This window comes from Botrytis sinoallii (genome assembly GCF_014898435.1).
Source record: "Botrytis sinoallii strain Bc 23 chromosome Unknown BSIN_009, whole genome shotgun sequence".
Taxonomy (NCBI): domain Eukaryota; kingdom Fungi; phylum Ascomycota; class Leotiomycetes; order Helotiales; family Sclerotiniaceae; genus Botrytis; species Botrytis sinoallii.
The window spans coordinates 1,268,794-1,296,175 of record NW_024066036.1 but is presented as its reverse complement, the minus strand read 5'-3'; the positions used below and the strand labels follow the sequence as shown (position 1 = coordinate 1,296,175).

The 27,382-nt window shown below is 43.2% G+C and overlaps 9 protein-coding genes across 9 annotated transcripts; 6 read left to right on the top strand and 3 right to left on the bottom strand.

Annotated features, from left to right (window-relative positions):
* Nucleotides 1–802: 802 nt before the first annotated feature.
* EAF02_005955 (uncharacterized protein) lies at nucleotides 803–4,731 on the top strand (the record flags this gene model as incomplete). The annotated part of the gene is made up of 4 exons (XM_038902003.1): nucleotides 803–859; nucleotides 942–1,068; nucleotides 1,134–1,344; nucleotides 1,410–4,731. 4 exons carry the CDS (start codon nucleotides 803–805, stop codon nucleotides 4,729–4,731), a joined length of 3,717 nt encoding a protein of 1,238 aa, XP_038758220.1.
* Nucleotides 4,732–5,969: 1,238 nt separating this feature from the next.
* Nucleotides 5,970–7,886, bottom strand: EAF02_005954 (uncharacterized protein; the record flags this gene model as incomplete). The annotated part of the gene is made up of 4 exons (XM_038902002.1): nucleotides 5,970–6,141; nucleotides 6,189–6,263; nucleotides 6,325–7,777; nucleotides 7,841–7,886. 4 exons carry the CDS (start codon nucleotides 7,884–7,886, stop codon nucleotides 5,970–5,972), a joined length of 1,746 nt encoding a protein of 581 aa, XP_038758219.1.
* Nucleotides 7,887–8,076: 190 nt separating this feature from the next.
* On the top strand, nucleotides 8,077–10,071 carry EAF02_005953 (uncharacterized protein). Its single transcript, XM_038902001.1, has 3 exons — nucleotides 8,077–8,222; nucleotides 8,305–9,256; nucleotides 9,331–10,071. The coding sequence occupies exons 2-3, from the start codon at nucleotides 8,402–8,404 to the stop codon at nucleotides 9,682–9,684; spliced, it is 1,209 nt and encodes a 402-aa protein (XP_038758218.1). The 5' UTR covers nucleotides 8,077–8,222; nucleotides 8,305–8,401; the 3' UTR covers nucleotides 9,685–10,071.
* Nucleotides 10,072–11,256: 1,185 nt separating this feature from the next.
* EAF02_005952 (uncharacterized protein) lies at nucleotides 11,257–12,220 on the top strand (the record flags this gene model as incomplete). Its single annotated transcript, XM_038902000.1, has 2 exons — nucleotides 11,257–11,326; nucleotides 11,385–12,220. The coding sequence occupies 2 exons, from the start codon at nucleotides 11,257–11,259 to the stop codon at nucleotides 12,218–12,220; spliced, it is 906 nt and encodes a 301-aa protein (XP_038758217.1).
* A 635-nt stretch (nucleotides 12,221–12,855) lies between these two features.
* Nucleotides 12,856–14,717, top strand: EAF02_005951 (uncharacterized protein; the record flags this gene model as incomplete). Its single annotated transcript, XM_038901999.1, has 4 exons — nucleotides 12,856–12,863; nucleotides 12,913–13,577; nucleotides 13,628–13,663; nucleotides 13,714–14,717. The coding sequence occupies 4 exons, from the start codon at nucleotides 12,856–12,858 to the stop codon at nucleotides 14,715–14,717; spliced, it is 1,713 nt and encodes a 570-aa protein (XP_038758216.1).
* An 806-nt stretch (nucleotides 14,718–15,523) lies between these two features.
* EAF02_005950 (uncharacterized protein) lies at nucleotides 15,524–16,702 on the bottom strand (the record flags this gene model as incomplete). Its single annotated transcript, XM_038901998.1, has 4 exons — nucleotides 15,524–16,021; nucleotides 16,117–16,267; nucleotides 16,324–16,540; nucleotides 16,615–16,702. The coding sequence occupies 4 exons, from the start codon at nucleotides 16,700–16,702 to the stop codon at nucleotides 15,524–15,526; spliced, it is 954 nt and encodes a 317-aa protein (XP_038758215.1).
* Nucleotides 16,703–18,028: 1,326 nt separating this feature from the next.
* EAF02_005949 (uncharacterized protein) lies at nucleotides 18,029–19,317 on the top strand (the record flags this gene model as incomplete). Its single annotated transcript, XM_038901997.1, has 7 exons — nucleotides 18,029–18,068; nucleotides 18,139–18,209; nucleotides 18,275–18,297; nucleotides 18,353–18,411; nucleotides 18,470–18,585; nucleotides 18,659–18,787; nucleotides 18,853–19,317. 7 exons carry the CDS (start codon nucleotides 18,029–18,031, stop codon nucleotides 19,315–19,317), a joined length of 903 nt encoding a protein of 300 aa, XP_038758214.1.
* A 677-nt stretch (nucleotides 19,318–19,994) lies between these two features.
* EAF02_005948 (uncharacterized protein) lies at nucleotides 19,995–21,675 on the bottom strand. Its single transcript, XM_038901996.1, has 3 exons — nucleotides 21,330–21,675; nucleotides 20,982–21,260; nucleotides 19,995–20,926 (listed from the first exon to the last, which is right to left on the bottom strand). The coding sequence occupies exons 1-3, from the start codon at nucleotides 21,531–21,533 to the stop codon at nucleotides 20,264–20,266; spliced, it is 1,146 nt and encodes a 381-aa protein (XP_038758213.1). The 5' UTR covers nucleotides 21,534–21,675; the 3' UTR covers nucleotides 19,995–20,263.
* A 468-nt stretch (nucleotides 21,676–22,143) lies between these two features.
* EAF02_005947 (uncharacterized protein) lies at nucleotides 22,144–23,115 on the top strand (the record flags this gene model as incomplete). Its single annotated transcript, XM_038901995.1, has 1 exon — nucleotides 22,144–23,115. The coding sequence occupies one exon, from the start codon at nucleotides 22,144–22,146 to the stop codon at nucleotides 23,113–23,115; it is 972 nt and encodes a 323-aa protein (XP_038758212.1).
* Nucleotides 23,116–27,382: the final 4,267 nt, after the last annotated feature.

Here is a 27,382-nt window from a genome sequence, read left to right as displayed (position 1 = left end):
TCTGAGTAGATGGAGAAATTCTAGATGCCCTTCATATATTCACATGGTTCAATCAATCTAAATCACGTGAGAGCTTCGGGTGCACTCACTCTGCTTTTGGAAGGATTTGTAGAGATTTGGGTGAACTTGAAGGTTTAAGTGAATTGAGAAATTGTAGCAGGTCAAGAGACTCACATAGATCAAGAGATATGAATGGATTAAGGACCTCGGGTTTACATGGATGAGGAGACTTAATTGAATCGAGAGACACGAAAAGGGATTATAGAAGTTGGAAGGAGTTGAGGGAACTCGTACCGTTCGAGAGACTCGTGCAGATTACAAAACTCACGCATATTCCGAGACTGAAACGGAATTGAAAGATTGTGATGAGTTTGTGGGCTCAATCCCAGTTGACCATACTTATCATTCCTTCCCTCCTCTCCTTCCCCTCCTTCGTTCTTTCCCTTGCACTCTCGTCTCAACTTCACTTCCTTCCTCATTCAATTATTTAGCCAATCATAATCCCAATAACCTTAGCTTACTGGGTTACCGAGTTTTGTTTTCCTACTTTTCCTAGTAACTTGAAAATTCAAAACAACCTCTTTCACAGTCAATCCAGAAAGCACCTCAAAAACTCCCCCAGAATCTCGTAACCTTTTTATTTTCTACAGATTCAAATATTGCATCCAACCTGCGCATTATTGAAGGTATGTCCAAACATTCATGCCTGCGTACGAGATCGAGGCCAATAACAGTATATTATTGTTAACCCTCCCTAACTTGAATTTACCTTGCAGTATCAGATCATATTATCACCTTCAAGATGACAGAAAGAGAACTATCAGCTGCGAAATTGGAGGCGGTCAAGCAAGCTATGATGGTAAGCCCTCGCGTACTTGTTCCCCTTATTATATCACACTGTGTCGCTGTATGCTTCATCATTCTAATCCTTTTGTTTTCAGGAAGAGCTTGGTATTAGTCGCAGAGATGCCCTGCCACTCGAAGATCGAGCTGCTAACGTTCCAATGGTACCATTGTCATTCATCAACAGACAAGTTAGACCAGACCACCCTGCATCCGCTTGGCATAGTAAGTTCGATGTCCAGAAAGCTTGTCCTTGATCTGTCTGTCTGCATGCTGACTTGTATTTTTAGATCTCAAACTCGACGACGTCGATCCTGGCGTTGAAGATCTTGACGATATTGCCGGTGGACAATTATATCGACTTCGCAGAGGTGGCATTGCACTAAGCAATGGTAGCAGAGGTGGCCATTCTGCAGGTCACGGTCGGGGTGGAGCTTCAAACAGAGGTGGTCGCGGAAATTTTGCAGCAGGAGGTAAAAAAACTGATAACTCTGGTGCCGGGTATGTATTCCCTGAAAATTATGAAGCCATAATAAATTGTTCATTCCGAACTAACAAACCACCAGTCAAACTTATTACAATGATGCGAGACGCGGTGGCAAATCACATGCTAAAGTTGATGCTGGCATTGCTCTTTTACAACGCGAGGCTGAGTCCAGCAGAAAGAATCGAACTGCAGGCCGCTCTTTCAAGACGCCTCAATCGACATCCATATCTACAAAGCCAGTTCTTCGAGCTGCGTCTCCTGTAGTCGCTCGTGCTGCTCCTCCTCAAGCAAATCGACTTTTAAATTCGAGATTCAAGCTCACCAGCCCTGCAACCTTTCTTTCGCACAATAATATTGGCTTCAGCCCAGTTGCAAGCGCTCCCGAGCCTGTTGTTTCTGCACCACAAAACAAAGTCGATGATGATATTTTGGTACCACCACCAGCTTCTAAATTGGCACCCCAAGGTGGCCTTGCGGCTTCTCGGTGGGCATTGTCTTCAGCTCCACTTGTCGACATGTCTGGATCAGATGACCTCAGTCGATCTGCTACACATGCCGATACTGCGAGCGCCTCGGCGTCGGTCCCCTCTGTTCAACAAGTCGTACCTGCCATTACCACTGGCGCTTCAATGTCGATTTGTTCTGCTCAACAGATCACGCCAATTGTTGGTGCAAAGACGTCGGATGCTGATGATTCTGTTCGGTCGGTACCACCAGCAATGTCAACAACTGCTTCCGAGTTGACCCAATCTGTTCAACATGCTACTGTTGCCGCCAGCCTAACGTTAATGACAGATGATGCAACGATCTACCCCAAACCAGTCATTGTTCGCTCTGTGATCGTTGAGAGACCGGTCAAAGTTTGCAAGAACAACAGTACTTACAAACTCGGAATTGCAAGACTTATCAAACTCGATCACAAATCTCCTTTAACCCTCGAAGTTCAAATTAATAACGAGGTTATTATGAGCGAGTTATTGTCAGAGGCTGCGATATTAGAAGTCATTACGAAGGATGGAAGCACTGGGAATATTGTCACATATCGGGCCAATTCTACGACAGAAAAGATACCCACCTGGAAGTTAAAATTTCAGCTGCCTGGTGACGCAAAGCGTTTTGTTAACTATCATACTTTCAGACTCTCAGAGTTGAGACGTAGCGGTGGCTCTTCTCACTCCTCAGAACAAGAAGGCCAGTATCCACTCGTACTTCTGTCCCCCATGTCATCATTGACAGAAAAAGAGAAATCCGATGCTGAAAAAGCCTATCTTACGAACAGAATCAGCAGTTCTACATTTGCTGATCTTCTTTTGATTGATAGCGAAGAGATTCTTGTCCCACTCCATGAACAGGAATGCAAAGCTGAGGATAATCAAGTTGAAGAGTACTCCCACTTCCAGGATCTTTTGAGCTTAATGGAAGGGGATATTGTTGAAGGTACACTCCAGGTTTTGAATGCGAATCACGGCGGTTCTTTTTATGATCACGTTTTTCACTTGGCCAAGAATGTAGGACTTGAAAAAGATGCGCATTTCATGAAACATGCCAAAAATGTTTTTATTGGCGGACTGTCATCCTCTCGTTATTCAAGCTCAAAGCCAATCTTGTCAGTCACCGAAGAACTTGTTTCAGACTTTTTGACAAGATCTGAAACATTGCTACGCTTTCCTCAGGAGTTTATTGACGCCTACATCAAGGAGATCGCCAAGAAAATTCTCGACATGGCTCAAAATTCTCATAACGGTACTCAATCGGCGACTCCCGTCCCCGCTGAGAAATCTGGTTCTGTCCAGGCTGTCGAATTGACTGAAGTCTCTGAAATCGTTGATACTATCAAGCCTGTGGAGCCTCTCCAAATTGTTGAAGCTACCAAGCCCACCGAAGCTATCAGCCCTACCCAAGTTGCCAAGCCTGCTGCAGTCACCATGAATGTTATTTCCAGACCTAAGCGAGTGACTTATTCGATTCAGGAGATGATGAAGATGCGACCAGATGCCACCTTGACCAGTGAAGTACTCACCGCAAGAAATTGTCTCGAAAAGTACCTCCCTGGACATAAGCTACAATGCAAGAACTCACCCAGAGCTACTGCAACAAAACTCCAACCCTCTGAATGGAAGACTGATTTCAGCAGCAAAGTTAACTTTGAAGAAGTTTCACAGAATCTTCGACAAGATGAGCATGCACCAGGAAAGACCAGCTTTGTAGCCTCATCAGGCGCTGCCAATCCTCCAGAGTCTTCCGGTGCAAAGCATGAAACACCAATCAACGTCAGCAAGAGCCTCTCCTCCGCAGATGTTAATATTGAAAGTATCGAAAATGGTTTGACTCTGTCTATTTCTGCTGAAAATGATGTCGACAAGCCATCAGTTGATGCTCATCACCATGATAACTCTGATAAGCCCAGTGGAAAATACTCCATCACTTCTCAATCCGCTACTCATAATTCATCCAAGAGTTTGTCCGCGGCCGATGAGAACAAAGCAGAGGACAAGATGGATGCTCGAAGCGGCGATGGTCTACCTAAGCTTCCATTAAACAGAGGTCTGAGCACTTCTAGGTACGCTAGGCTAGAAGTCATTAATCAAGCAGCCGTTCTTCGTGCTTCATCTGGTTACAACCCTACTGCACGTCAAGTTGTTAAGAAGCAAGAATCTCTACCCCCTAAGCCACAAGCAACTTCGATCAACGTTGAAAGCTCCGAGGTTTCCAAGAATGAACCTAAAGGTCTTGCTTCCACCTCCGAAACCGAAAAGTCCAAGTCCCAAGAGACTAATCCAAATACTCTCGCCAAGGTCATGAAGAATGAGATGAATGGACCCAAGGTAGTGGGACAGGGTACTCACAGAAGTAAGCATACAGTGACAAAGTCAGACGTCGACAGACTTGCCCAAGATTTTAGTGATTTGGACGTTAAGGCGGAAAAGGATAATGGCACAGTGGCCGCCGTTTCACCAGCTCCAGAGCGCAGTACTAGCCCTACAGTTGAAGAGCTTCTCCAAAAGAAGCGCGCGAGTGGATTATCAACGTCTAGATGGGCAAGCCAGGCTTCTGCTTTGAAACGCTCAGCTCGTACTGGACAATCCATTCCGAAGACGAGCTACAGTCAGTTGACATCGAGCATGCCGCAAGATAACAGATTGTTTTCTCCTCAGAGCGCCGTAGCTATCACATCATCTCGCCCGTTCCCTCCCAGATCCAACATGTTGAATGGAAGACCTGCCGACGCAGATAGCAATGATGTGCAGAAGGCTACTGCGCCAGTTTTCACAGCTTCCCCCCAGGAGAATGAGAGTACTGTCGGTAGACCAGTCTTGTCCCCAGTTCGCAATCGTCAGAATCCACAACAAGAAGCCGTTCAGGTCAGACTCAACAAGAGCTTGGCATCAAAGCGAATGTAGGATAAATGTGGCAAGGTAGCGATATATTAATTGTAAATGCGTTTTAACGAGAAGTTTGGACAATAAATAAGGGAGTCTCCCCGTCACAGCGAAGACTACCAAAGGAACTTTTATAGCATTTTCAAAGATATATCGAATACCAGATATACCAGCGTAACACTATGTTGCACCTTGATCGTGAAACCTTCTCCCCTTGTGAACTGTATCCTTTTAGAACCTTCTTCCTATAATCTCCTAGTTCTTCGGCACCTAGAGATCGTAGTTATAATGATGGCCATGTAATATTAGATTCAGATCTATAATTAAGTGACACAGAGACGAACGAGTAGAATAATCAAGTGTTGGTAAATCTCGCTAGCGAGGCTCTCTCTACGATACCCCAGGGCTCTTGCATTAGTATGATTGAGTCTTGGTGACTTTTAGATGAACTATACGTTTCTTGTGAGTTTATTACGTTATAGAGAATCGGAAGCTATGCGGTATCTATGGTGTTTTGATATGTTTATGAGGGTGAAATTTCGGTGTGTGAATTGAAAAGATATGGAGATGGAGATGGAGATGGAGATGGAGATGGAGATGGAGATGGAGATGGAGATGGAGATGGAGATGGAGATGGAGATGGAGATGGAGATGGAGATGGAGATGGAGATGGAGATGGAGATGGAGATGGAGATGGAGATGGAGATGGAAAAAGGAAAGTGGATTTGTGTGTTGATGGTAGAGGAGGAGTAGGGGGGTATAGGGTAGGAGATGTATGGACTGGGTTTGGTTGGGTTGGGTTGGTGCGGAGGGGGATGAGGGTGGGAAGGGATGGGGATGGGGACGGGGATGAGAAACGAGGATACAGGAGTGAAGTCTTCTCGTCTACTTGAGATTTAAGGGGTATCTGAAGTGGTTGGATGTAGTTGGTATAATGCTTAAACTTGATTTGGAAAACTGGACAGTGATGAGTAAGTTTGTACCTAGGTAGTGATATGCAACAAGTTATTATCTTATATATTTCTCATCGAATTATTTACATTGGTATTGGTATTTGCCTGCTGCATCAATCGGATGAATGCAAATTATGAATGGCCATGTGGGAATGGCCATGTAGCAGGAAGGAAAAGAGCGTATCATGATACACCTCGGTTTTATAACCCTTTTGGGGGAATCCCATCTCTTTTAGAAATCTGGGGAACCATTCGCCATGAATGCGAAATTTAATACACTGATGATGAGATTTTTTACCGTCTCATTCAGCGGGTCAAGTCGCCATGAACTTTAACTATCATCTCCAGTATCGAAAATGAAAAAATGATGGACGGTAAGACGAATACATCAATCTTGACAGAGCCGGTCAAAAGCTGTACGTACGGAAATCCTCTCCAAAGAATTATCATCCCAAGAATCATACCAAGGATGATGTAGCTTTAGAAAAATTAGCTTGAACACCGATGGGAGCGGGGGGAACATACGGGGTCCCAAAATTGTATTTCTTGACCCCCAAAGAGAATGTATTCCAAGTAAAGATAGCCCCCGCAACAAGTAAGCTGGAAACAAACACAAGTCAGCTATGCAGTATCCAAGAGAAAATCTTTATGTACAACATACCCGGCGAGGAGCCCACCCGTCATATCCTCGGCATCGCGGAGATATGCGAAACAAGATGTTGAAGCAGCCATACACGTAGCACTCAGAAGTCGATTCTGCACTCTTCTGCAAAAGATCCTCCTGATCGTTTCGCATACAGCAATCACAATCAATGCGATAAGTGCTTCAGAACTCAGATTTAACAAGTGCATGCTCTTGTCTATCAGGCTTTGGAATAGTTTTGAATCGTTGCGAAATGTCAGCGATGTCCTTATCTCGCTATTCTCGGGCGGTATTGCCCTGCCCGACACGCCGGTCAGGATGTTTGCCATGAGGACACTTGTAAAAAGTCGTTTCTTATGGCCAGGGGCGGTGAGTAATGTACTCAGGAAGCTGAAGAGTTTCAAAAGAAGACCTTTTGGCGATAGTCTCTTACTCCTTGCTCGACCTGATTGTGTTTTTAGCTTAGTATTGTGGGCCTCATTGTCGAGATGTTTCGTGGCTTCATTCATTGGTTTGTTTCGGGGTGATGTTAGACTGTGGCTCCATATCTTGTTGGGAAGAATGCCACGAGCTCTGCATGGTGTTCGTTCCTTTCGCTCTCTGAGGATAAGTGACAGCTCATGATGTTCCTCTTCGTCACCAGGGCTGGAACCCAAATCTTCAAACCGGTCATTCCCTTTAGCCATCTCGAAAAGTGTTATCAACTCCAACGGGATAGGCGGTACATTTTCGAAGAACTCGAGCAAGGAAGATGCACCACGCTGCCACAATTCAGCACGTATAGAAAATTCTGGTGCTAGTCTACGTAAATTAGGAGTATCAGGTAAAAGATGAAAGCCTCTGAAGAAGCTGAGAAGCTGTTCATTTAAGGTATGAAGCGTTTTAATGAGAGCTTGCCATGGCCCTTCATCAACCAAGAGCATGTGCTCGAAAATTACAAGGCCAGCATATATACCTTTGACTGATGCTACGAGCTCTGTTTGTGTCATAGGTCTCGTTTCTTGCCAAGAATAGAATTTATAATATTCGAACTGGGATCGTGGTCCACTGTGGGGACTTGCATTATCATGGCTCTGTTTGGCACGGTATTTTCGAGGCGGAAGTGGAGGAATCCCCGAGTCTTTATGGAACGGCGATACTAAATCGACTGACATACCACCCCCTTCGGCGGTCCTCTTGTTTGACTGATCTTCTGTTATTGCATCATCGTGTATACACCCTTTTTCGCATAATCTTGTGGGATGTTTAAAGACAGAATTCACTTCGTATGATTTCCGAAATTGTTTGGACTCTTCTGGTGTGCTTGGGAGCTTGTCCTGGTGATTATTTTGTGCATGCATCCACAAATCAGATTCCGAAAGGAACATCGCCCTACCTGTGTGGATGCAAGCCCATGTTTTCGTTGTCTTCTGGTTTCTTCGTTGATGTTGTATCCACAGATCACTGAGGTCTTGTCTAGTGCGGTTCATTTCTGTTTCAATCAGCTCTATATCTGGTCGGGTTATATACGCATTTTATAAAATGATGAGCATACCGATGTGGATGGGCGTGATGTCTTTCCCGACTCCAAATCCAGCCATGGCAGTTGAACAGGGGCTTGAGGCTATTCCACTGTAAATTATCTAGTGATTAGACACTCATTAATGGAATGATGGAAAAGAGACCAAGATCAATGGAGTGTGCTGGTTGTATGCCGTGTGAAGGAGATGATAGTGGAGAGAAGAGTTGTGGTAAGTGACCGAGCAGCATCTAAGGATGTAATGATTGTATGGTAGGGTTGCATTGAGGCTGAGCAAGGCTGATCACATGCTGTCAACTTATCATGTCGTTTGAACACTTTCGCATCTAAATACAATCCAACTATCGTAGAATCAGGACATCCTCAAAAGTTCTTTCTTGCAAGTTATCGCATGTTGGTATGTACAATAACCATCCGCAAAATGGCAACAGGGAAAACATACGGAATGCGAAGAGGATGCACTAATTAAGATCGTGCAGACAGCTTCTCAGAACGATTCGCAATTTTGTGAGGCCATCGGCAAACATAAATTGTCAGACACCGTGTCCATACTTTTGGGAAGTACGCCAGAGTTTCATGATGTTCTGGACAGCGCCTATCCAGCTCGCTATCCAGCAGAGCAACAGTGACGTTGGTGACGTCGCTGGTTCCTGCCAGAAATCGCACAGTATCATTATAACCGTTCGAAATCGTGATAGCTCGCCTTTGAAGGAAGAGGAACACCGTCACTCGCACAATCATACACCCACATTTTATGTGAAAGAAGGTGAGGCTAAGTCCGACAGCATAAGACAAAAGATAGAACAACATTACAGGGCCCATATTACACTTGTTGAGGGTGATGCTGAAAGAAGCTGTAAACCCCACATAGGAAGCACTGCCTTTCTATCGACCGAGAATTCACATCGATGCCTTCGTGCTATAACAATCAACACGCCCTCCCTTGTAGGGAGTGCTGCCTTTCTACCAACCGAGAATCTGCAAATGTGCCTTCGTGCTACACCAATCAACATGCTTCCCATAAGGAACACGCCCCCCCTTATGGGAAGCATTGCCTTTCTACCGACCAAAAATTCCCTACAATACTCATGTGCGGATCTCATGAGGATCAGATTCTGGGATTATAAACTCTGCAGACGCCAAGTAGAAGGTAATAATCTTTCAAGTTTCGCTTGTGGAGCGACCGAACATCGACTTGCAGATAAAGAAGTATCTATGCGTGATAATTTGATATATGCAGAATTCGATGTCGATATTGTCAAGCAACAAATTGTTCGTTCCTATCGTAATCCAGCATTGCAGAGCAATCATCGCAAGAATCGAATATGCATCAATATTTGCGCAGTACCCGGAATGGTCATTTCCTCGTATGCATTATCGAGATACATTGTACAGACCTCGCTACCAACGACGACGAAGACGATGTTGCATGTAAGAACATAAATCTACTTTGTGTCGCTCCTCTACTTACGTTGTTTGTTTGCTAAATTACCACGCCATACTAGCGCAATCTCACAGGATTCCCAACTATCAATCATCCAAGCTCCACCACCTTCGTAGCCGCGCTCCTCATATACGCCATATGCTCCATGTCAATGTACCGAGCGAACTCACATCACTTCTATCAACAACATACGATCTTTCTTTTCACCATCGGTGTTGTGATATTTCAACTTTTTCAATATCCGAGTCTGAATGAAGCTTTGGGTATGGCGGCGGCTGTAATACCTGCTGGTGTTACAATTGCAATGGTTGTAAGCATGATAGGCCACTTTTGGTCGCCTAGTCATGAGGAGACCGCATTCCAGGATTTGATCAAGAACATCGAGAAGATGGTTCGTGAAGGAGAGATTTTGTAACAGGCAAGCTTTCTAAACGAGGCATAAGCACATTCGAGTGTCATATTATCTGATCAGTATCTTGTGCCTTGAGCCTCGAGAGCCTCTAATTAAATATTCCTAAATTCTGAACATGTCTTTTTTCAGATGCAATACTTGATTATGAAGCAGTGTGCAGCATCTGCAAAATTTTTGCAGACAGAGTTTTTGCAAACAATGCCAACTACTGCACCTTTTAGACTCGTTGTTTCCTGTCTTGTTTTCTCATGCGTTTCTGCGTGCACCCAATACCGTATTTTCCGCCGGTTGCTTCCATTGCATGTAAGGTTGGAGTAGAAGTGACGAATGAAGTGATTTATGTTTGGGAATATCAGATATACCTAGGTCCTAGGAGACCCACTCAGATGAGTGGTTTCGGTCTCTCCTTTCCCGCCTAACCGTAAATCGAAAGGGTGGCAAATATACCACTAGGTAGCTAACAATGACCCTGTCAAAAATCACAAAAATCGAATCCATCAATTGGCAGATATATCTTCTGATATCCTCAAAAGTTTTGCATCTTCGAATTCAACATGAGGTATTTCATCAGCATCAGCCACAAAATAGCGTTGAGCCCATGCTGCCGACTCTACCTAGTAGTGGTGGCTAATGAATCTATTAGATAACCTTATATGGAATTAGATGATTCAGGAGGAGTGGTCATCGACCCAAAATTAGCAAATACCGTACCGTAGATCTTACTCTGCACTAATAGGTGATGATCCCATTAGTAGCAACTCGAAGGAAGCTGATAGTTCTAGAATAGATTGAGATTTCATATTGTAGATACGGTACTTGCTGTAGCCACCATGTGCAACAAGTTCATTCCTAACCTTACCTACCTCCCTAGTAGGTATACCAATAAAGCGAAGGGTAGAAGCACCACTAATAAAGGATGGAGTAATATCGGATCAAAATGCTTGCTTGCTTGCAGCTTTTTGCAGCCCATTTTGTGGGGACGAATGGTTGCACAGCACGTGTGAATGACAGGCTTAACTTCCAGTTTCTCTCGAGTATCGCTCCCGTTTGCTTCTTTATGAAGACTTTTTCTTTTTTTTATGATCGAAACTGGAATAGAATGGATGAACGAAGAAGAACCCGAGTAGGTAGTTAAACTTCTAGTAGATACTAGGATCGATACTAGTCAGCTTAGCATGGCTCTTTGTGAACTTCCCTAGTATCGATATAAAACATCTTTGTAAATATAATGTGATAATACAACATTATACCCAAACACAATATAAACCTTCACCCTTGGAACGTTCATAATCACGCTTTTTTTATACAAAGGTATTTTATATATATGTTGTGCTGACACCGGGAGTCCTTCATTTTTGCTGCTGTGTAATTGTGTTAGCGTCGGAGCTATTATAGCGCCTCTTTTGTAGTCTTGGTTACCCGAATCCATCAACAACGAACCTCGATTACTTTCTTACATCTTCAAGAAAGCAATTTTCGTCTTTCACACATCAAATATTCTTCTCGAAATAGCCAGTAACTAGAGTGCTACTCATACTGGAAGCAAAATCGTATCACTATTTTTCTACGGCGAAGATGAACGTTTTGCTTCCAACTCAAGCGTCGTTCTTTTCATCACCTCACCGTAACCCCATTCATACTCCAGGTAAGGAACCCCCCCTTTTGCATCCATTCTCACATTTGATACTGACAACGAATTACAGCCTCTCCGCACACAAACCTCAAAATGGGCAGTCGAAAACGAAAAGCCGATGACGATGGACTCGATGATAAAATGTCTATTTCTCCTACAAATAGCCCCGCCCTGGCCACACGACAAATCCCCCGACCCTCCAAGAAAGTTCGAGCTAACGAGATCACCGGCCGACCTCTCAACCTCCCTCGTCTTCTCGAAACCCTAGATGCTCAGTCATTGAGAGCGGTTCTCCAAACTATCTGCGAAAGACACCCAGAGATCGGCTCGGAGATTGTCACTTCAGCACCAAGACCATCTGTAGAATCCACCCTTGGCGTCCTTCACAAATACCAAAACGAATTACGGGAAGCTTTTCCTTACGGTGGCAGTCCTGGATCGGATTATGCCTACGATCGAGTTAAGCAACAACTCACAAATCTTATTGATGCTTTGGTCGATTTCACACCGCATTACCTCCCACCGAACGAACAACAAACCGCTACTTCTCTCAGTTTCCTCGATAGTGCCACCAAAATTGTTCACGATCTTCCAAACTGGGACAGTCAGTCTCATAAACATCACAAGGACAATGCGTACGATGAAATTTCAAGGGCTTGGGCTTTGGTGATTAGTGAAGCCTCCAAGCGTGGGGGAGGATTCCAGCTTCATTCTGGTGGATGGGACCAAAGACTTGCTAGGCATAATGATCAGAGTGGAGGAAAGATGCAGATGGCAGTCGACGCACTCGGTACAAACCTTGGTTGGATGGGAGGTAGCTCTGGAGATCCAGATTCTATCCGCAATCAACTCCTTTCAGGTCGCTATGGTGCTAATCAGAGTGTGCCAGTAGGAGCTCGCTGGTAGACTCAAATCATATTTTCTTGGTTCGGGCCATTTTGATACTAGGAGTGTTCGTACATATGGGATAGAGGAGGTCATGTTAATTGATCGATGAGTCTTAGGGGCATTAGAGGGAATTTCACCGCATAGGCGTCTTGTGTTAATCATGGTCATCGACAAACGGCAATAATCACGAAGATTACGAAGATTCCCATTTTCCTTTCACTGTCCATCTGGCAGCATGGTTGGGGAGTTATGGTACTTGAGGGATAGGTTTTTCATTTGTACATTTGTGGAGGATACTTCGGCGGTGGCAATAATTCAATAGGCGTAATTCATTTGCCATTTTCACTTTAGTAACATAGGAAGGATGGCCAGTATTTTGAGATCACAGAATACCATAACAATCTGAAATTCCAAATTTTTAATATCTGATATGAATGACCGTGAGAGCTAATTGTCAACCGATGCATTTATCTACACGTGATACCGTGGATTTAGCGTGTATTAAAGATGTATGACGCGACTTTGAGCTCCATCGCCATCATCAACAATACAATACACCACCAACTTGGTCGTGACATAACACCATAGTTAATTCACTTTCTAGCCCCTATGAAGTTTGATAAGTAAACGATTGCTGAGCTTTAATCATCAAAATGCCCGCGTACGTATCTTTGATTGAGTTTCTCGACGCAACAATTAACAATCTTCAGTCCAGGCGAACAGCACAGTGGACGAGCGATCGCGAACCCATTCGAAGAGGTCAAACCGCGCATATCAGAATACACAGCACAAGAGATTGCTACATTACAAAGTAGACTAGAGAAACAACTAGGACCCGAATATATATCATCGCGAGCAGGACCATCAGGACACAAGGTACATTATATCACAGCGGAGAAATGTATTCAGCTTGCCAACGAGGTGTTCGGATTCAATGGTTGGTCGAGTCAGATCATCGAGACACAAGTAGACTTTGTAGATGAAAATGCTACGACTTTGAAAGTTAGTTTAGGACTCTCGGTCATTGTCAGAGTGACGTTGAAGGATGGTACTTTTCATGAAGATGTGGGGTATGGACACATTGAGAACTGTAAGGGCAAGGCGGCGGCTTTTGAGAAGGCGAAGAAAGAGGGGACGACAGATGGGTTGAAGAGGGCATTGAGAAACTTTGGGAATGTGTTGGGTAATTGCATCTATGATAAGGATTATCTGGCCAAGGTCACGAAGATCAAGGTCCAGCCTGTCAAGTGGGACGTCGAGAATCTACACAGACATTCGACATTTACTCCACAAGTAGTCGCTAAGAAAGAGATTGACGCACCAAAGGCCGCGGAAAAGGCTCAGGGCCCTGGACCGGCGAGTACAAGCTTATCAGGTATGTTTTGAAAATGCGGTGGCAAAATATACAACTAACGATCGGATTAGGCGATGACACATTGATAGGAGATGATGAGTTCGGGGGTATGAAGGATACTAATTACATAAAATAAAACATTGCTGATGATGTCCAGATTTCGACGATGCCGATTTCAACGTTGCAGATCCGAATGCTCACCCGGATGAAGTTGCACTTCCTCCCCCACGAACTGCTTCACACCATTTCAACAATGCCAGAAACAATAACAATGCGCCCTCGGGAAATACAGGGCCACCAAACCAAAGCCGAACTTCTGTGCCTTCGGGACCCCCAGTTCCCATAATCAAGAGTGGACCGTTAGTTCAACCAAATCGACCACCAGAAGCTGGTGACCCAATGATCACTCGCAATAATCATCCCCCACCAGCACCGCGAACACCCAATGCAGGTCTCGCAAGATCGATCAGCGCAGCAGGATCTATTGTTCGCGCCCCTCAAGACCTAGTTCAACCCAACCGTCCTGCTAATCTTGTTAACGCGTTCCCTGGCCGCGTTTTAAACCAACCCAATAGACCTCAACCTCAACCCCAAGCAGCATCCGGTCCCCCATCCCCATCCCGCAACAACGACATAACCGATGAAATGCCCCCACCAGGAGCCGGTTTTACCTCTGCTCGCGCTGCATCTCTCCTTCCTCAAGATCACACACCCTCCCAAGTTCCCCCTGCAAATCTCAACCTCCCCGCCTTTAACCCCAACCTCGAATCCCCATCTATCCGGCGTACCCCAGGAGTTGATCAGAAATCTTCCAAACCACTTTCCCGCGACTTGAAACCTGTCCCTGCGTCTCAGACTCAAGTCTCTACTACTGGCCCACCACAAGCTCAGCCAGCTTCTCGTCCTGTTGTCGCTGGACATAGGAATATCAATTTGGGAAATCCACAATTAGATACCACGAGAAGAATTGGTGCGCCTGGTAGCCCGAGTCCGATGAATATGGGAAATAGGAACAGTTACAAACCGCCGACGATGATGAAGAGGCCAATGCCGGAAGCGAATAGAGCTCCGCTGACGGATTTACAGACGAATGGTAGTGGAATGGCAGGGGATGAGCATGGAAATGGGGATGCGAAGAGACAGAGGTTGAATGGGATGTAGGTTCCAAAACAAATGGCCCTTTGGGAGGGCGAAACACTTACATGACGCATCGAGATGGAGATGTGATAATGAAGATAGTAGTTAGTTGGTATCAGAGGCGTTATGATGGGTCGAAGAATGGGCTGGAAAGGGATGGAATGGACATGCCAAGCAAGGCACTTTTCATAATGACGGAGTTTGTCTATATCTGGAGTTCGCTGGGTATTCTTGTACATTGCGCAAGCACACTTTTGCGCTCACTTGCTTGTTGGTAGCCGATCATGGCTAAGTTAAGGATTCGTTAGGCTGTGCTGTTAAAAAGTGCTTTGAGATATCATAGGGCATGTTTATTCGCAGAATTCGTATTATGTTATTGGTGCTTTTTTGCATTGTTGATTATGAAATTTTTGTTCTATATGTCTACTTGGTGTAGATACGCATGGAGATCAAGAAACTGATATAACTCTAGCTGCAATAAGGGGTTTTAATTAGGTTACTCTGGATCTCGGCAGTTAAAAAACGTTGATATCCAGGCAAATTCATATTTGAAGTTACTCGGTATGCATAACATCATTCACCAGGTCATACTTCACATAGATTCAAGGCAATGAAGTTTAGAAAATGCTCGCTGATATTCAAATTCCGCTTTGCTTTTTGGCTTATAAAGTGCCTACTGTACTATGTATAAAAGATGCTCCAAAGGAAGAATAGTCTCTTTGATAAAATCTACATGTAATCGACCCGCGCCATCACGCCCAAACACCAACCATGCATGTTCTCGTTCCTTCAACGCCACCAGCCTCTCCCCAATGCCCCCACCGTGTCCTTTATTTGACAATCAAGACAGCAGAAGGAATCAACCCGGCCTCCTTCAAGGTCTTCCCGAAATCCACTGGACCCTCAAAGGTCTTCTTGGGGTAAGTCATCGTGAAACTAGTCACCGAACCGAGCTCGGCCTCGAGTTGCTGGGCGATTTCGAAGAGAGTAGTATCGACCGGGTAGGTCTTAGTCATGACCCCGGTGGCAGTTTGTAATCTCAATCGAGATTCGGTGTGGACTTTAGGGGCGCCAGATGAAGCTGCGGGCGCGGCTATGGGTGCTGCTGCTGGCGCTGGAGGAGCACGACCTTCGCGGAGAGCTTTGGCTGCCTCGGCCTTGAGACGACGTTCCTCCTTATCGGCAGCGATCTTCTCTTGGATGCGCTTCTTGGCCTGGACATCAGCAGCTTTCTCGGCACGTTTGGCTTGTGCCTCCTTGATCTGTTGGTCTTTCGCCAGCTTCTCTTTGGCATCCGAGACTTCCTTCGTGGACTTCATGCGGATTTGCTGTGGAGAATAACATGTTAGTTTGATGCGGGGTAGATGGATGTGGAGGAGCAGGTGTGGAGTCCAGATAGATTTAGGAATAGTAAGCAACGAACCTCATTGCGCTTGGCCTCCTCTCTGTCAACCAGGGCCTGCTTTGCCCTCTTTTCCTTCGCCTTCTCGCGGAGCTCTGCGAGCTTCTGTTGCTTCTCTTCTTCCGTGAGAGGGGCGATCTCTTCAGTCGACTGCTCGAAGTTCTCATGTTGACTATGTAATCGTATTAGTAAATCTTTGTGTGAAAAGGTATGGTTGGTAGATCTTACGTCTTCTCAGCGTGAAACTGGACCTGCATCATGGAGCGGAACTTCTTGCCACAATCGGTGCAAACCATCGACTTTGCCTCTTCGCCATCCTTGAGTGGCGCGGGCTCGATGTTGGGATTCGTCTCGTCGGAATCTGGTGCTGCTGCAGCTTCTGCAGTTCGGATCTCTTCGATGCTCTTGTCTTGGTTGTCTTCGAGCCATTGTAGAGCTCCGTTCACTGTAGTAAATAGTCAGTATGCGGGGTTACATAGATCACGTACAAGGGATATGCAAGTTGGAATTTATACATACATCCGCCCGTCTTCTTAACTGCAATTTCGGCCTTTTCCTTGTCGAAGCCCATGTCGAGAAGTTGTTGGAGGTCACTTGGTGTAGACATCTTTTCTGTGTGTTTTGGTATGTTGTCTAATTGTGAGTTAATTGTATGGAAGTTGTGTCTTTGTAAGAGTATCGGAAATATTATGTCGAGTATTATTATGACGAGATGCAAGAGCTCAGGGTTCTGCGGAATAATATAATGATAGGTGGGCCGTACTAGAAAGCACTAAATATGGGGTGAATGTATTCGATATCTAATTGATTGATTAATTGACTGGAATTCTGTAAATTGCCGTATTTATTTATATATGATGATCAATGATAATGAGGAAGCTTCGAAGCCAGGTAGAAATAAGGTATGGAATGGATTAGTTGAATGTTCTAGATTGAATTGAAGCAATGTATACTCGGGTATTCTTATTGTATCTGTATCTATATATCTATACATCTACACGCCTAGTATACACCTCCACACTCGGAATGTGATAGAACGTTCAAATAGCACAAAGGCTGCTACTTATTACTAGGTATAAAGGATAAATTTGATTGATTAGATATGGATCTTTTGATGACGTTAGAATTCCGCCTACCCGTATGTACACACAGACATACACACACATACCTACACACACACACACACACACACACACACACACATACCTACACACACACACTTCTCTGAGCAGCTAGGTATATACTCGAGTTACCTAGGTATCGCCGAATAGTCCAGATGTCCATTTCTGGTCAAATGCTTTACTTCGTACTTACTCACTCACTCTAGAGTCTACTAGGTATACATTATGTACTCTTGATCATTCATTTGCCCACCACTCAACTTGGACTATTGATTGAAGACATTGAAAGTTTGATCGACAGGAATGGCAAAATTCATGAAAATGATTAGAATCAAATTAAGACATGATATTTTTTGCATATATTCGTAAAACCAGGTATAATACAATAAATGCCAATCCAGTATTATCATATGTAGGTAGCTGGAGGTAATCAAACTAATCCAATAATAATAATAACAATAATAATTCACCCCTTTCTTAACAATTTATCATCTGTTTCTTGAAAGATACAAATACATACATATACATACGAGACTCTACCCATCTACCCATCTACCCACCTACCTATGTATCATATGTATCATCATATGTATTGGCCGCAATAATCCAACAGGGAATGACAAACGACCACCCATCACCTTCTTTGTCACTCTCGGACCCTCGTCATTACATATCAACCACCTCGAGCGAAACACACCCCATCCTAATAAATAATTCCTCAACTTACAAATATTATTCTGGCTTAATCCCACAATCCCACAACCTCACAAACACTTTGAATACTTTGAATCAACAATAGTAATACGCCCATCATGTCCGTCGAAATCGATTCGCAAGAGCTTGGCTTTCACCGTACGCTATCATAAATTATTCTCCTCCGAGGAAGGGAAAGACACGAGATGGGAATTCTAACATGTGGCAGGTCCTTTTACCACTGAGGTGTCGCAAACATTGAGAATCAGAAATCCGAATCGTACTCCCGTTGGTTTCAAGGTAGGGACATCTGCTGCCATGTCGTTGGCCGTTCTACAAGTGCTAATGTGGTCTATTTTCAACAGGTCAAGACCACTGCGCCCAAACAGTTGGTTCTACTACACCTCACACCTTCGAAATATCGTTCTAATACTTGCGAATAGATACTGCGTGCGACCAAACTCTGGTAAATTGGAGCCGGGAAGAAGCATAGATGTCACTGGTATGCGCCGATTAGGATGGCAAGCAGTACGTGGCTAGGGCTAATCTTGCTGGCATAGTTCTTTTACAGGCAATGAAGGATGAGCCACCTCTCGATGCAAAGTGCAGAGATAAATTCTTAGTTCAGTCGGTCGAAATCACACCAGATAAGGAGTTTGTCGATTCGCCCTCAAACGTACAGTACCCACGATATATAATCTATAGGGACATTCCCTCACATGGACGTACGCTAACTGTATTTCATACAGCATGTCGACCGAGCAGATAAGAAGGATATCCAAGAGAAGAAGATTCGTGTCGTTTTCCTCCCACCAAAGTCGACAGGAGCAGCAGCCAATACACCTTTGAGAAATGGTGTTAATGGAGCAAATAGTGCGGTATGTTCTGGTTCCTTGTGTACCATCCCCGAGGAAGCGGAATTGACTAACACCAACATCTCTAGCTTTCAACCCCAGACACTGCCCCTCCAGCCTATCGATCAGTATCTCCCGAAGAACATTTCACCCCTGCAGCAAACCGTGTCGTACCAGGAAACTCAGGCCCAGCCCCCTCCGTCAGTATCAACGACGAGCCAATCGGCAATCGCAACCTCGGCGATGCTCGCTCTTCTGCTTTCAACCCCGCAGCTAGTACCAGCAGAGAAAGTAATGCATCCGCAGTCACCGCCCCAACCGGAATGCCTACCTCCGTCGAAGAACTCCAAGCCCAACTCACCGAAGCGAAGAAAACTATCGCATCCTACGCCGAACAAGGTGGTATGAGAATGAGAAAAGTGGCAAATGGGGAAACGTCAAATGAGACGGTCAATGAAATGGCTACCAAGTTGCAAGGTGTAGAAGGTGTACCTGTACAAATCGTCGCAGCTCTATGTTTGCTTAGCTTCTTACTCGCATACCTGTTCTTTTGATCTAAAGTTGGGTATGCCTGTCTGCTTGCATTCTGACTTTTGGGTTGTGTGGTTTCTGGCTTTGATGGGTTATAGCGTTGCACCTCTCTCTTCCATTATTGTATAAGAGGACAGACACGAAGCGAAATAATCAATATTGGGTGTCTGGTGCTCTCGGGTGCTGTTACTCTTAGGTACTGGTTTCTTGGTTTCTAGACCTCGTTCTTCTTCTTGTACTTTTGTGAAAGTATAAGTACAAGAGAAGAACCCTCTAATTTTACGTCGATGCCTCCAATAATTTACATTTCCTTGCTGTTGATTTTCATTTCTTTTCATTTCTTTTTCGATTTCCTCTCGCCACAGCTTTTGCATTACGAATGTACCACCTGTATTCTATTGCTTTTTTTCAGACGAGTTCAGCCTTTTGACAAAGTTACTTTTCCTTTACGTTTTCTTTCTTTTGTTGCGGTGCGTGGAGGCTTCTGTATAAGCGTTCGCCCGAAAAAATATGGGTGAAGGAAAGAGAGATGGGGAAGAGGCCAGAAGACCCGGATCTGGCTGGACTGGGCTGGGCTATGCTGGAATGAACCAAATCGGTAATATGGTATCGGATGTATGTAGCTAGAGAGAGCGAGTAGGCAATGAAGTGCTGGTATGATAGCGAGTTACGTTTGATACATAGTAGGTAGTTGGTGAGGTAAGGTACAAAATCTCAATTAAATTGTAAAAGACAATTGCAGAAGTGACAATTGATATCATGTGTACCTTGTATATTTGAAGAAACATATATATATATATATGTGTGTGTGTGTACGCTGAAAAATGCATTCTATAACTCATCTCATCTCATAATCGTATATAAAAATTCAAATCAAGGATTATGTTCCTCCTTCCACTCATAGAAGGAATCCTCTAAAACTCGAATCTCATCTCATATCACATCTAAAAGAAAACAAAAAGACGAAATCTAAGCCTGGACCTCCTGCTGCGTCCAACCTCCGACTTTTCTTCCTCCTTCCTTTCTCTTAACTCTACACGTCATTCCAACCTCCTTATCCCACACAAACTGCCATATCACATAAATCCAACTCTCATGTCTGGGCAACTCTGCATAGAACTCCTTGGCTATCTCGTGCAGGGCGGGTAAACGTGTCCAGGGAACAGCGGGGAAATCATGATGTTCATTATGCAGTCCAACATTGTAGGTGAAGAAATTGAGAGGACCGTAATAAGAAAACGTCTCTGGGATTTCGACACCGGTTTTGGGGTCGCGGGCTGCGAGGGGCTGACGCTCGAAAACGTAGTGCTCGGCGATGAAGTGTCCGGCGCAGGGGTGGAGGGAACCGGCCAAAAAGGCGGAGAGGATGAGGTAGTAGAGGGAGTTGTAGGAATTGGTTGATTTTACGAGGAGGATGTCGAAGACGACTTGCACGAAGATGTTGAAGATGTGGATGGAGGTGAAGGGGACGGCGTAGACGAAGATGGGACGGATGGCGTAGAATAAGATCTGGAAGGTGCAGAAGAAGGCTTTTCCAAGGAGGGAATCGAGGAACAGGGCTTCAAAGCGGGTGGGGAGATCGGTATCTAGACCGTCGACGCCGAGGGATTTGTGGTGGGTAAGATGGTATGGCTGGGGATTTGTTAGTTTTTGGAAAATTGGAGGGGTTTGATAGGCGTAAACGTACTCTGAAAGAAGCAGAATAAGGAATTCCAATAGGTAGATTTGCAAAAATCGCCAGTGCCCGATTCAAGGTTGGGTTTCTAAATGCCAAATTGTGGGATATTTCGTGGATGGCAAGGAACAGGTTTTGATTTGCGGTTGCGCCAATGATGTAGGCAGTGAGGAAGAATTTCCAGGAGAGGAAAGGTGTATTGCGGAGGAGGTAGGCGCAGAGGATTTGGATTGATACGACGAGGAGAACGACATATTTAGTGAGGGGCTCAGGTCCGCAAAGTTTAGTTACCTGTGGGGAGGGGATTAGTATATATTCTTGATTGAGAGATGATAATAAGGAATTGAGATGGATAATTACCTCAGGATGAGCTTTGATAATAGCTAAACGTCTGCTTCGGTGAGGTTCCTCGGTATATGTCCAAAAGAAATCATGTTCTTTCACATCGATATCTTGTCGTGGAGGGGCATCTTCATTCTTTTCTGAAACACCTGCTCCATTGGTTCTTAATCGTGGGGTGGTTGATCCCGAGGTTGTGATCGTAGAAGTAGCTACCGGCGGCATGATGAAAAAACTTGTTGTTATGCCACTCTTAGCAACTTTTTCGTGATATGGCTATATGGTGGCGTGGTGTTGTAGATAAAAGGTGTTTTGATCTGGAGAAACTGGATAAATAATATTCACCGATCCTTCGAGACTACGTTTCGCTACCAGATTAGTTTCGTGCCCTTTTCGAAGCTTGGTGGACTGTTCTTTGGATCGATTTTCAGGGGTACAAGGGGTTCATGGCACAAGGGTGACAGTTGAGTGGCCCGTGCTTCAAGACCCGCTATTTATTGTCCCGCCTCGAGAGGGCACGTGAGTGCTTATTCTTATCATCATCTCAGTGGTAATACGTTACGTATAGCTACTCTCGCTTCTCAGATGAGCTACATTTCGAGCTACGTCTCGATTAATCATAAGTTGATCTACGAGTTTGAAGGTACAATTGCAATATCATGGAGCAAGATACCTGCAAAGAATTAGTTCGATATATTCCTCCAGGTTTTTGGCACCCTCGTCCGCCTCGCAATGTTCCCCTCTCACACTCTTCTCTCTTCCAAGAGAGATCCGTGATATCATTTACCATTATACTCTGGTATCAACATCAAATATCATTGTCTGGAAAGGCAAGATGACACAAGAAAGGTTGCCCATATATAGGGGGACACAACGAATTTGGTCGCTGCTTACCGCACTTATAAGATGGCGAGCCGTTAGCCGCGAGGAGACAACCACTAGTCTTTCCACTCTCAATGTCAAACTCTTGTTTTGTAATAAGGTGGTGAGCCATGAAGCCGCCATAGTTTTCTACAACAAGAACACATTTGCTTTCGAGGGAGATCATAACTGGGATCCTGTTGTTCATTGGCTGAAAACCATTGGCACTGAAAATCGAAATTCTCTTGCAATTCTGGAGGTGTGTGACAAGCGACCCGATCAAATGTGGCAAAATTTCCGTGGAGAGCGTATGCAGCATCCTTTCAGGTATTCAGGTGAGGAAGTATACCTTAGGCATCCATACTTTGCCACCCCCATAGATGGTTTCAAATATGGCTGCGTCGACAACATCAACCCGATCGTGGAAGATGTTTTTGTATTGTTAGGACAGCGGGTCTCTAACAAGAAAGTTACTATTATCATGCGAACTGGTGCATCTTACCCTGGTGGAAGGACTGGTCTCGTTGAACCCAATGAGCTACACCCGACAAATGGCTGGTACAGCATGGAGCTGCCAAACTTGATAGAGAAGTTTCTAGAGCTTCATTCAACCCGCTCTATGAAGCGTTCAGTGGAGGTTCTCTGGAAAGGATTGACATATAAACGAGTCCTTGAGACGGAATTCATGGAGAATCTTGGGTGGAATATCTTCACCTCACCCGTCGAAAATGAAGAGGCACTTGCTATATTTGGTAAAGATCACAACAAAGATGAGACTTTCGTTAGGTACACACTGAAGAGAAAGAAACTCACGGGGCCACTTGTAACTCAAGATCCTTCGCCCTATTCAGACGTCCATGTATCACAGAAATTAGGGAGAGGGAGGTTTATTTTTAGAAACAGGAACATCTTCGAATTGATGATACACGATACTTGCTTGGTATAATTGTATAAGTTCATCTATAGCGTCTGATAATAACTACACGAGTCTGTTATGAATACTTAATCGATTGCGACAGCTGTAGAATGTACATCAATGCCAAGTGGTGGATCTTCCAAATCCCACAATACCTGCGGGCTAGCTGTGCAAACCTATTCTCTGAAATTACTTAATCTCAAAATTGTTCTATTATGCTAAATAAGCTCGGCTTCGCGGTGTCTGTTGCAGCAGTAGTAGTCACAAGAATGAACATTACAAAGACTTTGAGAAATTACAAGTTTCTGTAATACAGTAGGAAGTGAAATCCTTTCTCAATAGTGTTTTCGTAGATTGGAGAATTAGTTCGGTATCTTGTCCCATTTGGTCTATCATCTACAAAATCTGGACCGACGAATTAGTTCTGGGGTAAGTGGCTATTAGCGAGTGCATAATATTATATATTTCTCGACTATTGTTTTTGACAGTTGGCTCGAGAAAGAGAAGGGTATGCTAGGGAATGGTGAGACGTGATCTACTCTTAAGAAGCGAGGAAAGTATGCTTTGGGTGGGGAGCTGAGGAATGCTTTATTATCTTCTTCTACAGAAAGATATTCCAGCAGGACTTGCAGTTCTAAACTTCAATTTTCATTTAAAGTTGAATTTTTTATCTCTAGGGAACAGAATTAGATTCTCCCTGTAACCTTTAATGTAATCTTACTTCTGATAAACTAAGCAACCCATAACAACTTTGTTTCAACCTCGTGATATCTTTGAAATCATAAGCCTCATGACAACACAAACCTAGGTATTTGGGTCAAACTCGCTTAATCTTGAGTTCAAAACTGATGAGTTTGTGGAATCATGACCTTTCAAGGCGAAATCTTGTGTTAGTAGCGTGGGAGAATCCCAAAATCTATCATTTGTAGATACACCTTTATGAACATTCGACATACGAAACAGATTCAGAAAGGAGATGTGGTCTAGTGGATACGACATCTGACTCAAAATTAAATATTGGAGTAGAGAGGCCGAAGGCGCAAGCAGCGACTCGGCATGGTTCTCTAAGATTTGCCATGAGCTCATTTAACGGTAGTTCGAATCTATCCATCTCTATTTCATTTTTTCTTTCTCATGAAACTGAATTTTGGGAGAGATTCAAGGATGGAAAGTGGTATGAAGAAGGGGAATGGGGTGAGGGGTACAATGTGGAGGAGGGGGTAAGAGTGGAGATTGCGTGGCTACTGATTTTATTTGCCTTTTAGGCAAGTGAATAGATCCACAGAGTGCTTCAATCTTTCCTTTTTCCCCTTATTATGGATATAAGCCACCAAGTTGTTTAGGATAACATAAGCCAAGGAAGGATATCAAAGCTGAAGGGGATGTGGCCTAGTGGTTAAGACATCTGTCACATAGTTTGGGTCGGTTGAGCCAGCGCGGTCTCTCGGGACGCGCGGGTCCTGACCCTGCCGTGAGCACAGGTGACGATAGTTCGATTCTATCCATCTCTACTCTTATCTTTTTGCTGACATCAAAGGGTGGAACTTTTGTATTCAAAAATAGATGATAATTTGGTTTTTTGCTTCTGAGATGATCAAGCGAAAAGTTTTAAACTTTTCTCCTTCCAGTGGCATATAAATAGGTATTGGCGAGAAAGTCATATTGATATATTGGGGATGTGGTCCAGTGGTAAGACACATGTGATGAAGTGGGCTTTTCGAGCCAAGTTGCGCGTCTTTCGGGAAACTCATGAGTATGTGCTTTTCGAGCAACTCTTATGAGTAGTAACTTCACCTTTAGAACATGAGGCGATAGTTCGATTCTATCCATCTCCATTTTTTTGCCATTTATCTGCTCAATGGTTTTTATTTAGTTTGTATGTATGTTTGGATGGGCTTTTGACAATCAGAAACGTCTATCTGTTTCTTTCATTTCATGAATCATGCGGGACTTTTTTCAAAAAATTGTATGACGGGGGCGCCTGGTCATGTAATATATTGCAGCATGTTAAAATCAAACATCAAACAAAGAATGGTAGAAAGTATGCTCTACGTAAAACGCATACTATGCGAAGTGTGATATAGAGACGAGACTGAAGGTCAACTCATCGCAAATATTTTGCGTGCATGAAGTGATAGTTGTGACACTTTGCCTTAGAAGAACTGCGAGAGCAGGGTACAATTTATCCTTAAAATCTATAACTACAGAATTGGGAGCAAAACGCTTGTAGAGCACTTCTATATACTAGTTATATACATGTAATTGTGTATATGTGTAAATGTGTATATAAGCAATTATAGCTATAATTAGATGCGATTCGTAATATTACCCCCTTTTTCAAAAAAGCTTATTCTTAAGCTTTATAATTATTTAATCTATAGATGTATTAGCAATTCTAATAAAGTGTTATTGTTTATATTATAGTATAATATAGTAAATGAATGTATACACAAATTTTGCTTTTTTCGTAATAGAAAGATGTATAGGAAATGAAGGAAATTGTTTTGTAATCTAATAATAGTACAAAGCCTTCAAAGTATATAGATTATTCGAATTTCTCTCTTTCTTTTAAATCTTTTTCGATTATTTATTTTTTTTGTATTTCTTGATCAATAATCAATATGCCTTTTATATTATCAAAAAAACATAATAATAAGAGCAAGTTATTATTAGTACAACTAAAGTAATAGGAGGATATATATATGATAGTGAATTGTTTATTTTTCTTTTGCATTTGCTTTGCTAATATATTTCTTTATAGTTTATAGTGAAGAGAGTGTCTGTCTTTTTTGTTATATAAAATAAATATTTTATTAAAAAAAAGAAGGAATCGAGCTGTAATGGGAGTAGTAATAATTCTATCAGCGAAAAGGAAGATGATAAGGAAGATGGGTTGAACAATGAAGATGTATGTAAATGAGGCTTTCTGTCACGGTGTGAGCTCACGTGATATGCTAGTCCTATCGGAGAGGACCGAAAGGAGCGCTCACACCGGAGCGCAAGCGAGCTAGGGCCCGATCGGGTTAGCTCGCTGTGAAAATTCCGTATATCTTCAATTCAGAAGATCCTGTATTGTAGCTCTTTGAGCTACATCTTAATCCTCAATCTGAATCTATTACTCGAATCAGTATAACTTTGCCAGATTAGGGTAAAGTTACTAGAACCCTATCCCACCCGCCTGCCCCCGTAATACTATATAGCTCCTATCCATTAAAATATCGCTTTCGCGATAACTACTCCGCACCCACCTGGCCGGCCTAGGGACTCCTCAGAATTTGGCACTTTTGTATTAGAGGACCCTAGATTTGATATCAATACCTCCAATCGACATCTACATATTATATCGAGCTGAAAAAGATTAATAGATTATTCGAATACGAAATTTCCGAATCCCTAGTCCACAAATATATTCAAGCCATTCTGCACAAGCAGGTTGCTATTCAAAACACTTATTTACTCGATTGCCTTACCGAATCCACACCTACTATACCTACTCATTTAGAAACTATATCTCCCGAAACTCTTGCTAACTTTATTCCTGAATCTATTATACCTATTCCAATCATTCAATTGAATAAATACATCCCCAATCCAAAAGAGTTTAATAATATCTGCTCCGATCTGTATAGATTTGTTCAATAGATACATAAAAAATTGAATACAAATAATAATAGATTCCTAACAACTTCTATCCGTTTGACTTATACTGCTAGAAAACTTACTAGAAAGGTATATAAACTTATACTACCTAAAATCTCCCATAGAATTCCTCAGTTTACCAATTATATCGCACTCCTTGAATATCTCGAAAACGCTTTTGGGGATCCTGATTGAATATAAAATGTACAGAATAAACTATATATATTGAAATAAAAACACCTCGATTTTAGTATTTTTTTTATAGAATTCCAGAGACTCGTTTTAGAAGGAAAGATATCTAATGATATTCTAACCCCACTTCTATTTCAAGGAATCTCTCACAAACTATAAGATATACTATTGCATAACCCCATTCCAACCTATAAATTTCATTAATACACTAATTACCTATAACAATTCAATAACCGATTCTATCAATACCAACAACAAATCCATTATATTCATTCTATCGCTTTCGAAACTTTATTCCGGAAAATAATCATTATTCTATCTTTACAACTCGCTAGCCTGAAGTCTACTCCTAAAGACTTAATAGATCTGAGCTTAGGAAAAAAGGAATATATCACTAGGAATCTAGATTTGCAACAGGAACACAACGAATACTATCGCTACAGCTCTGCCAGCTACCTAATACAAG

Coding starts and splice junctions, on each gene's coding strand:
- EAF02_005948 (XM_038901996.1), bottom strand. CDS start 21,533: ATGCCGCCGGTAGCTACTTCTACGATCACAACCTCGGGATCAACCACC. Junction 21,261..21,329: donor TTATCAAAGCTCATCCTGAG/GTAATTATCCAT, acceptor CCCTCCCCACAG/GTAACTAAACTTTGCGGACC. Junction 20,927..20,981: donor CTTATTCTGCTTCTTTCAGA/GTACGTTTACGC, acceptor ACAAATCCCCAG/CCATACCATCTTACCCACCA.
- EAF02_005953 (XM_038902001.1), top strand. CDS start 8,402: ATGATGTTCTGGACAGCGCCTATCCAGCTCGCTATCCAGCAGAGCAAC. Junction 9,257..9,330: donor CGACGAAGACGATGTTGCAT/GTAAGAACATAA, acceptor ACGCCATACTAG/CGCAATCTCACAGGATTCCC.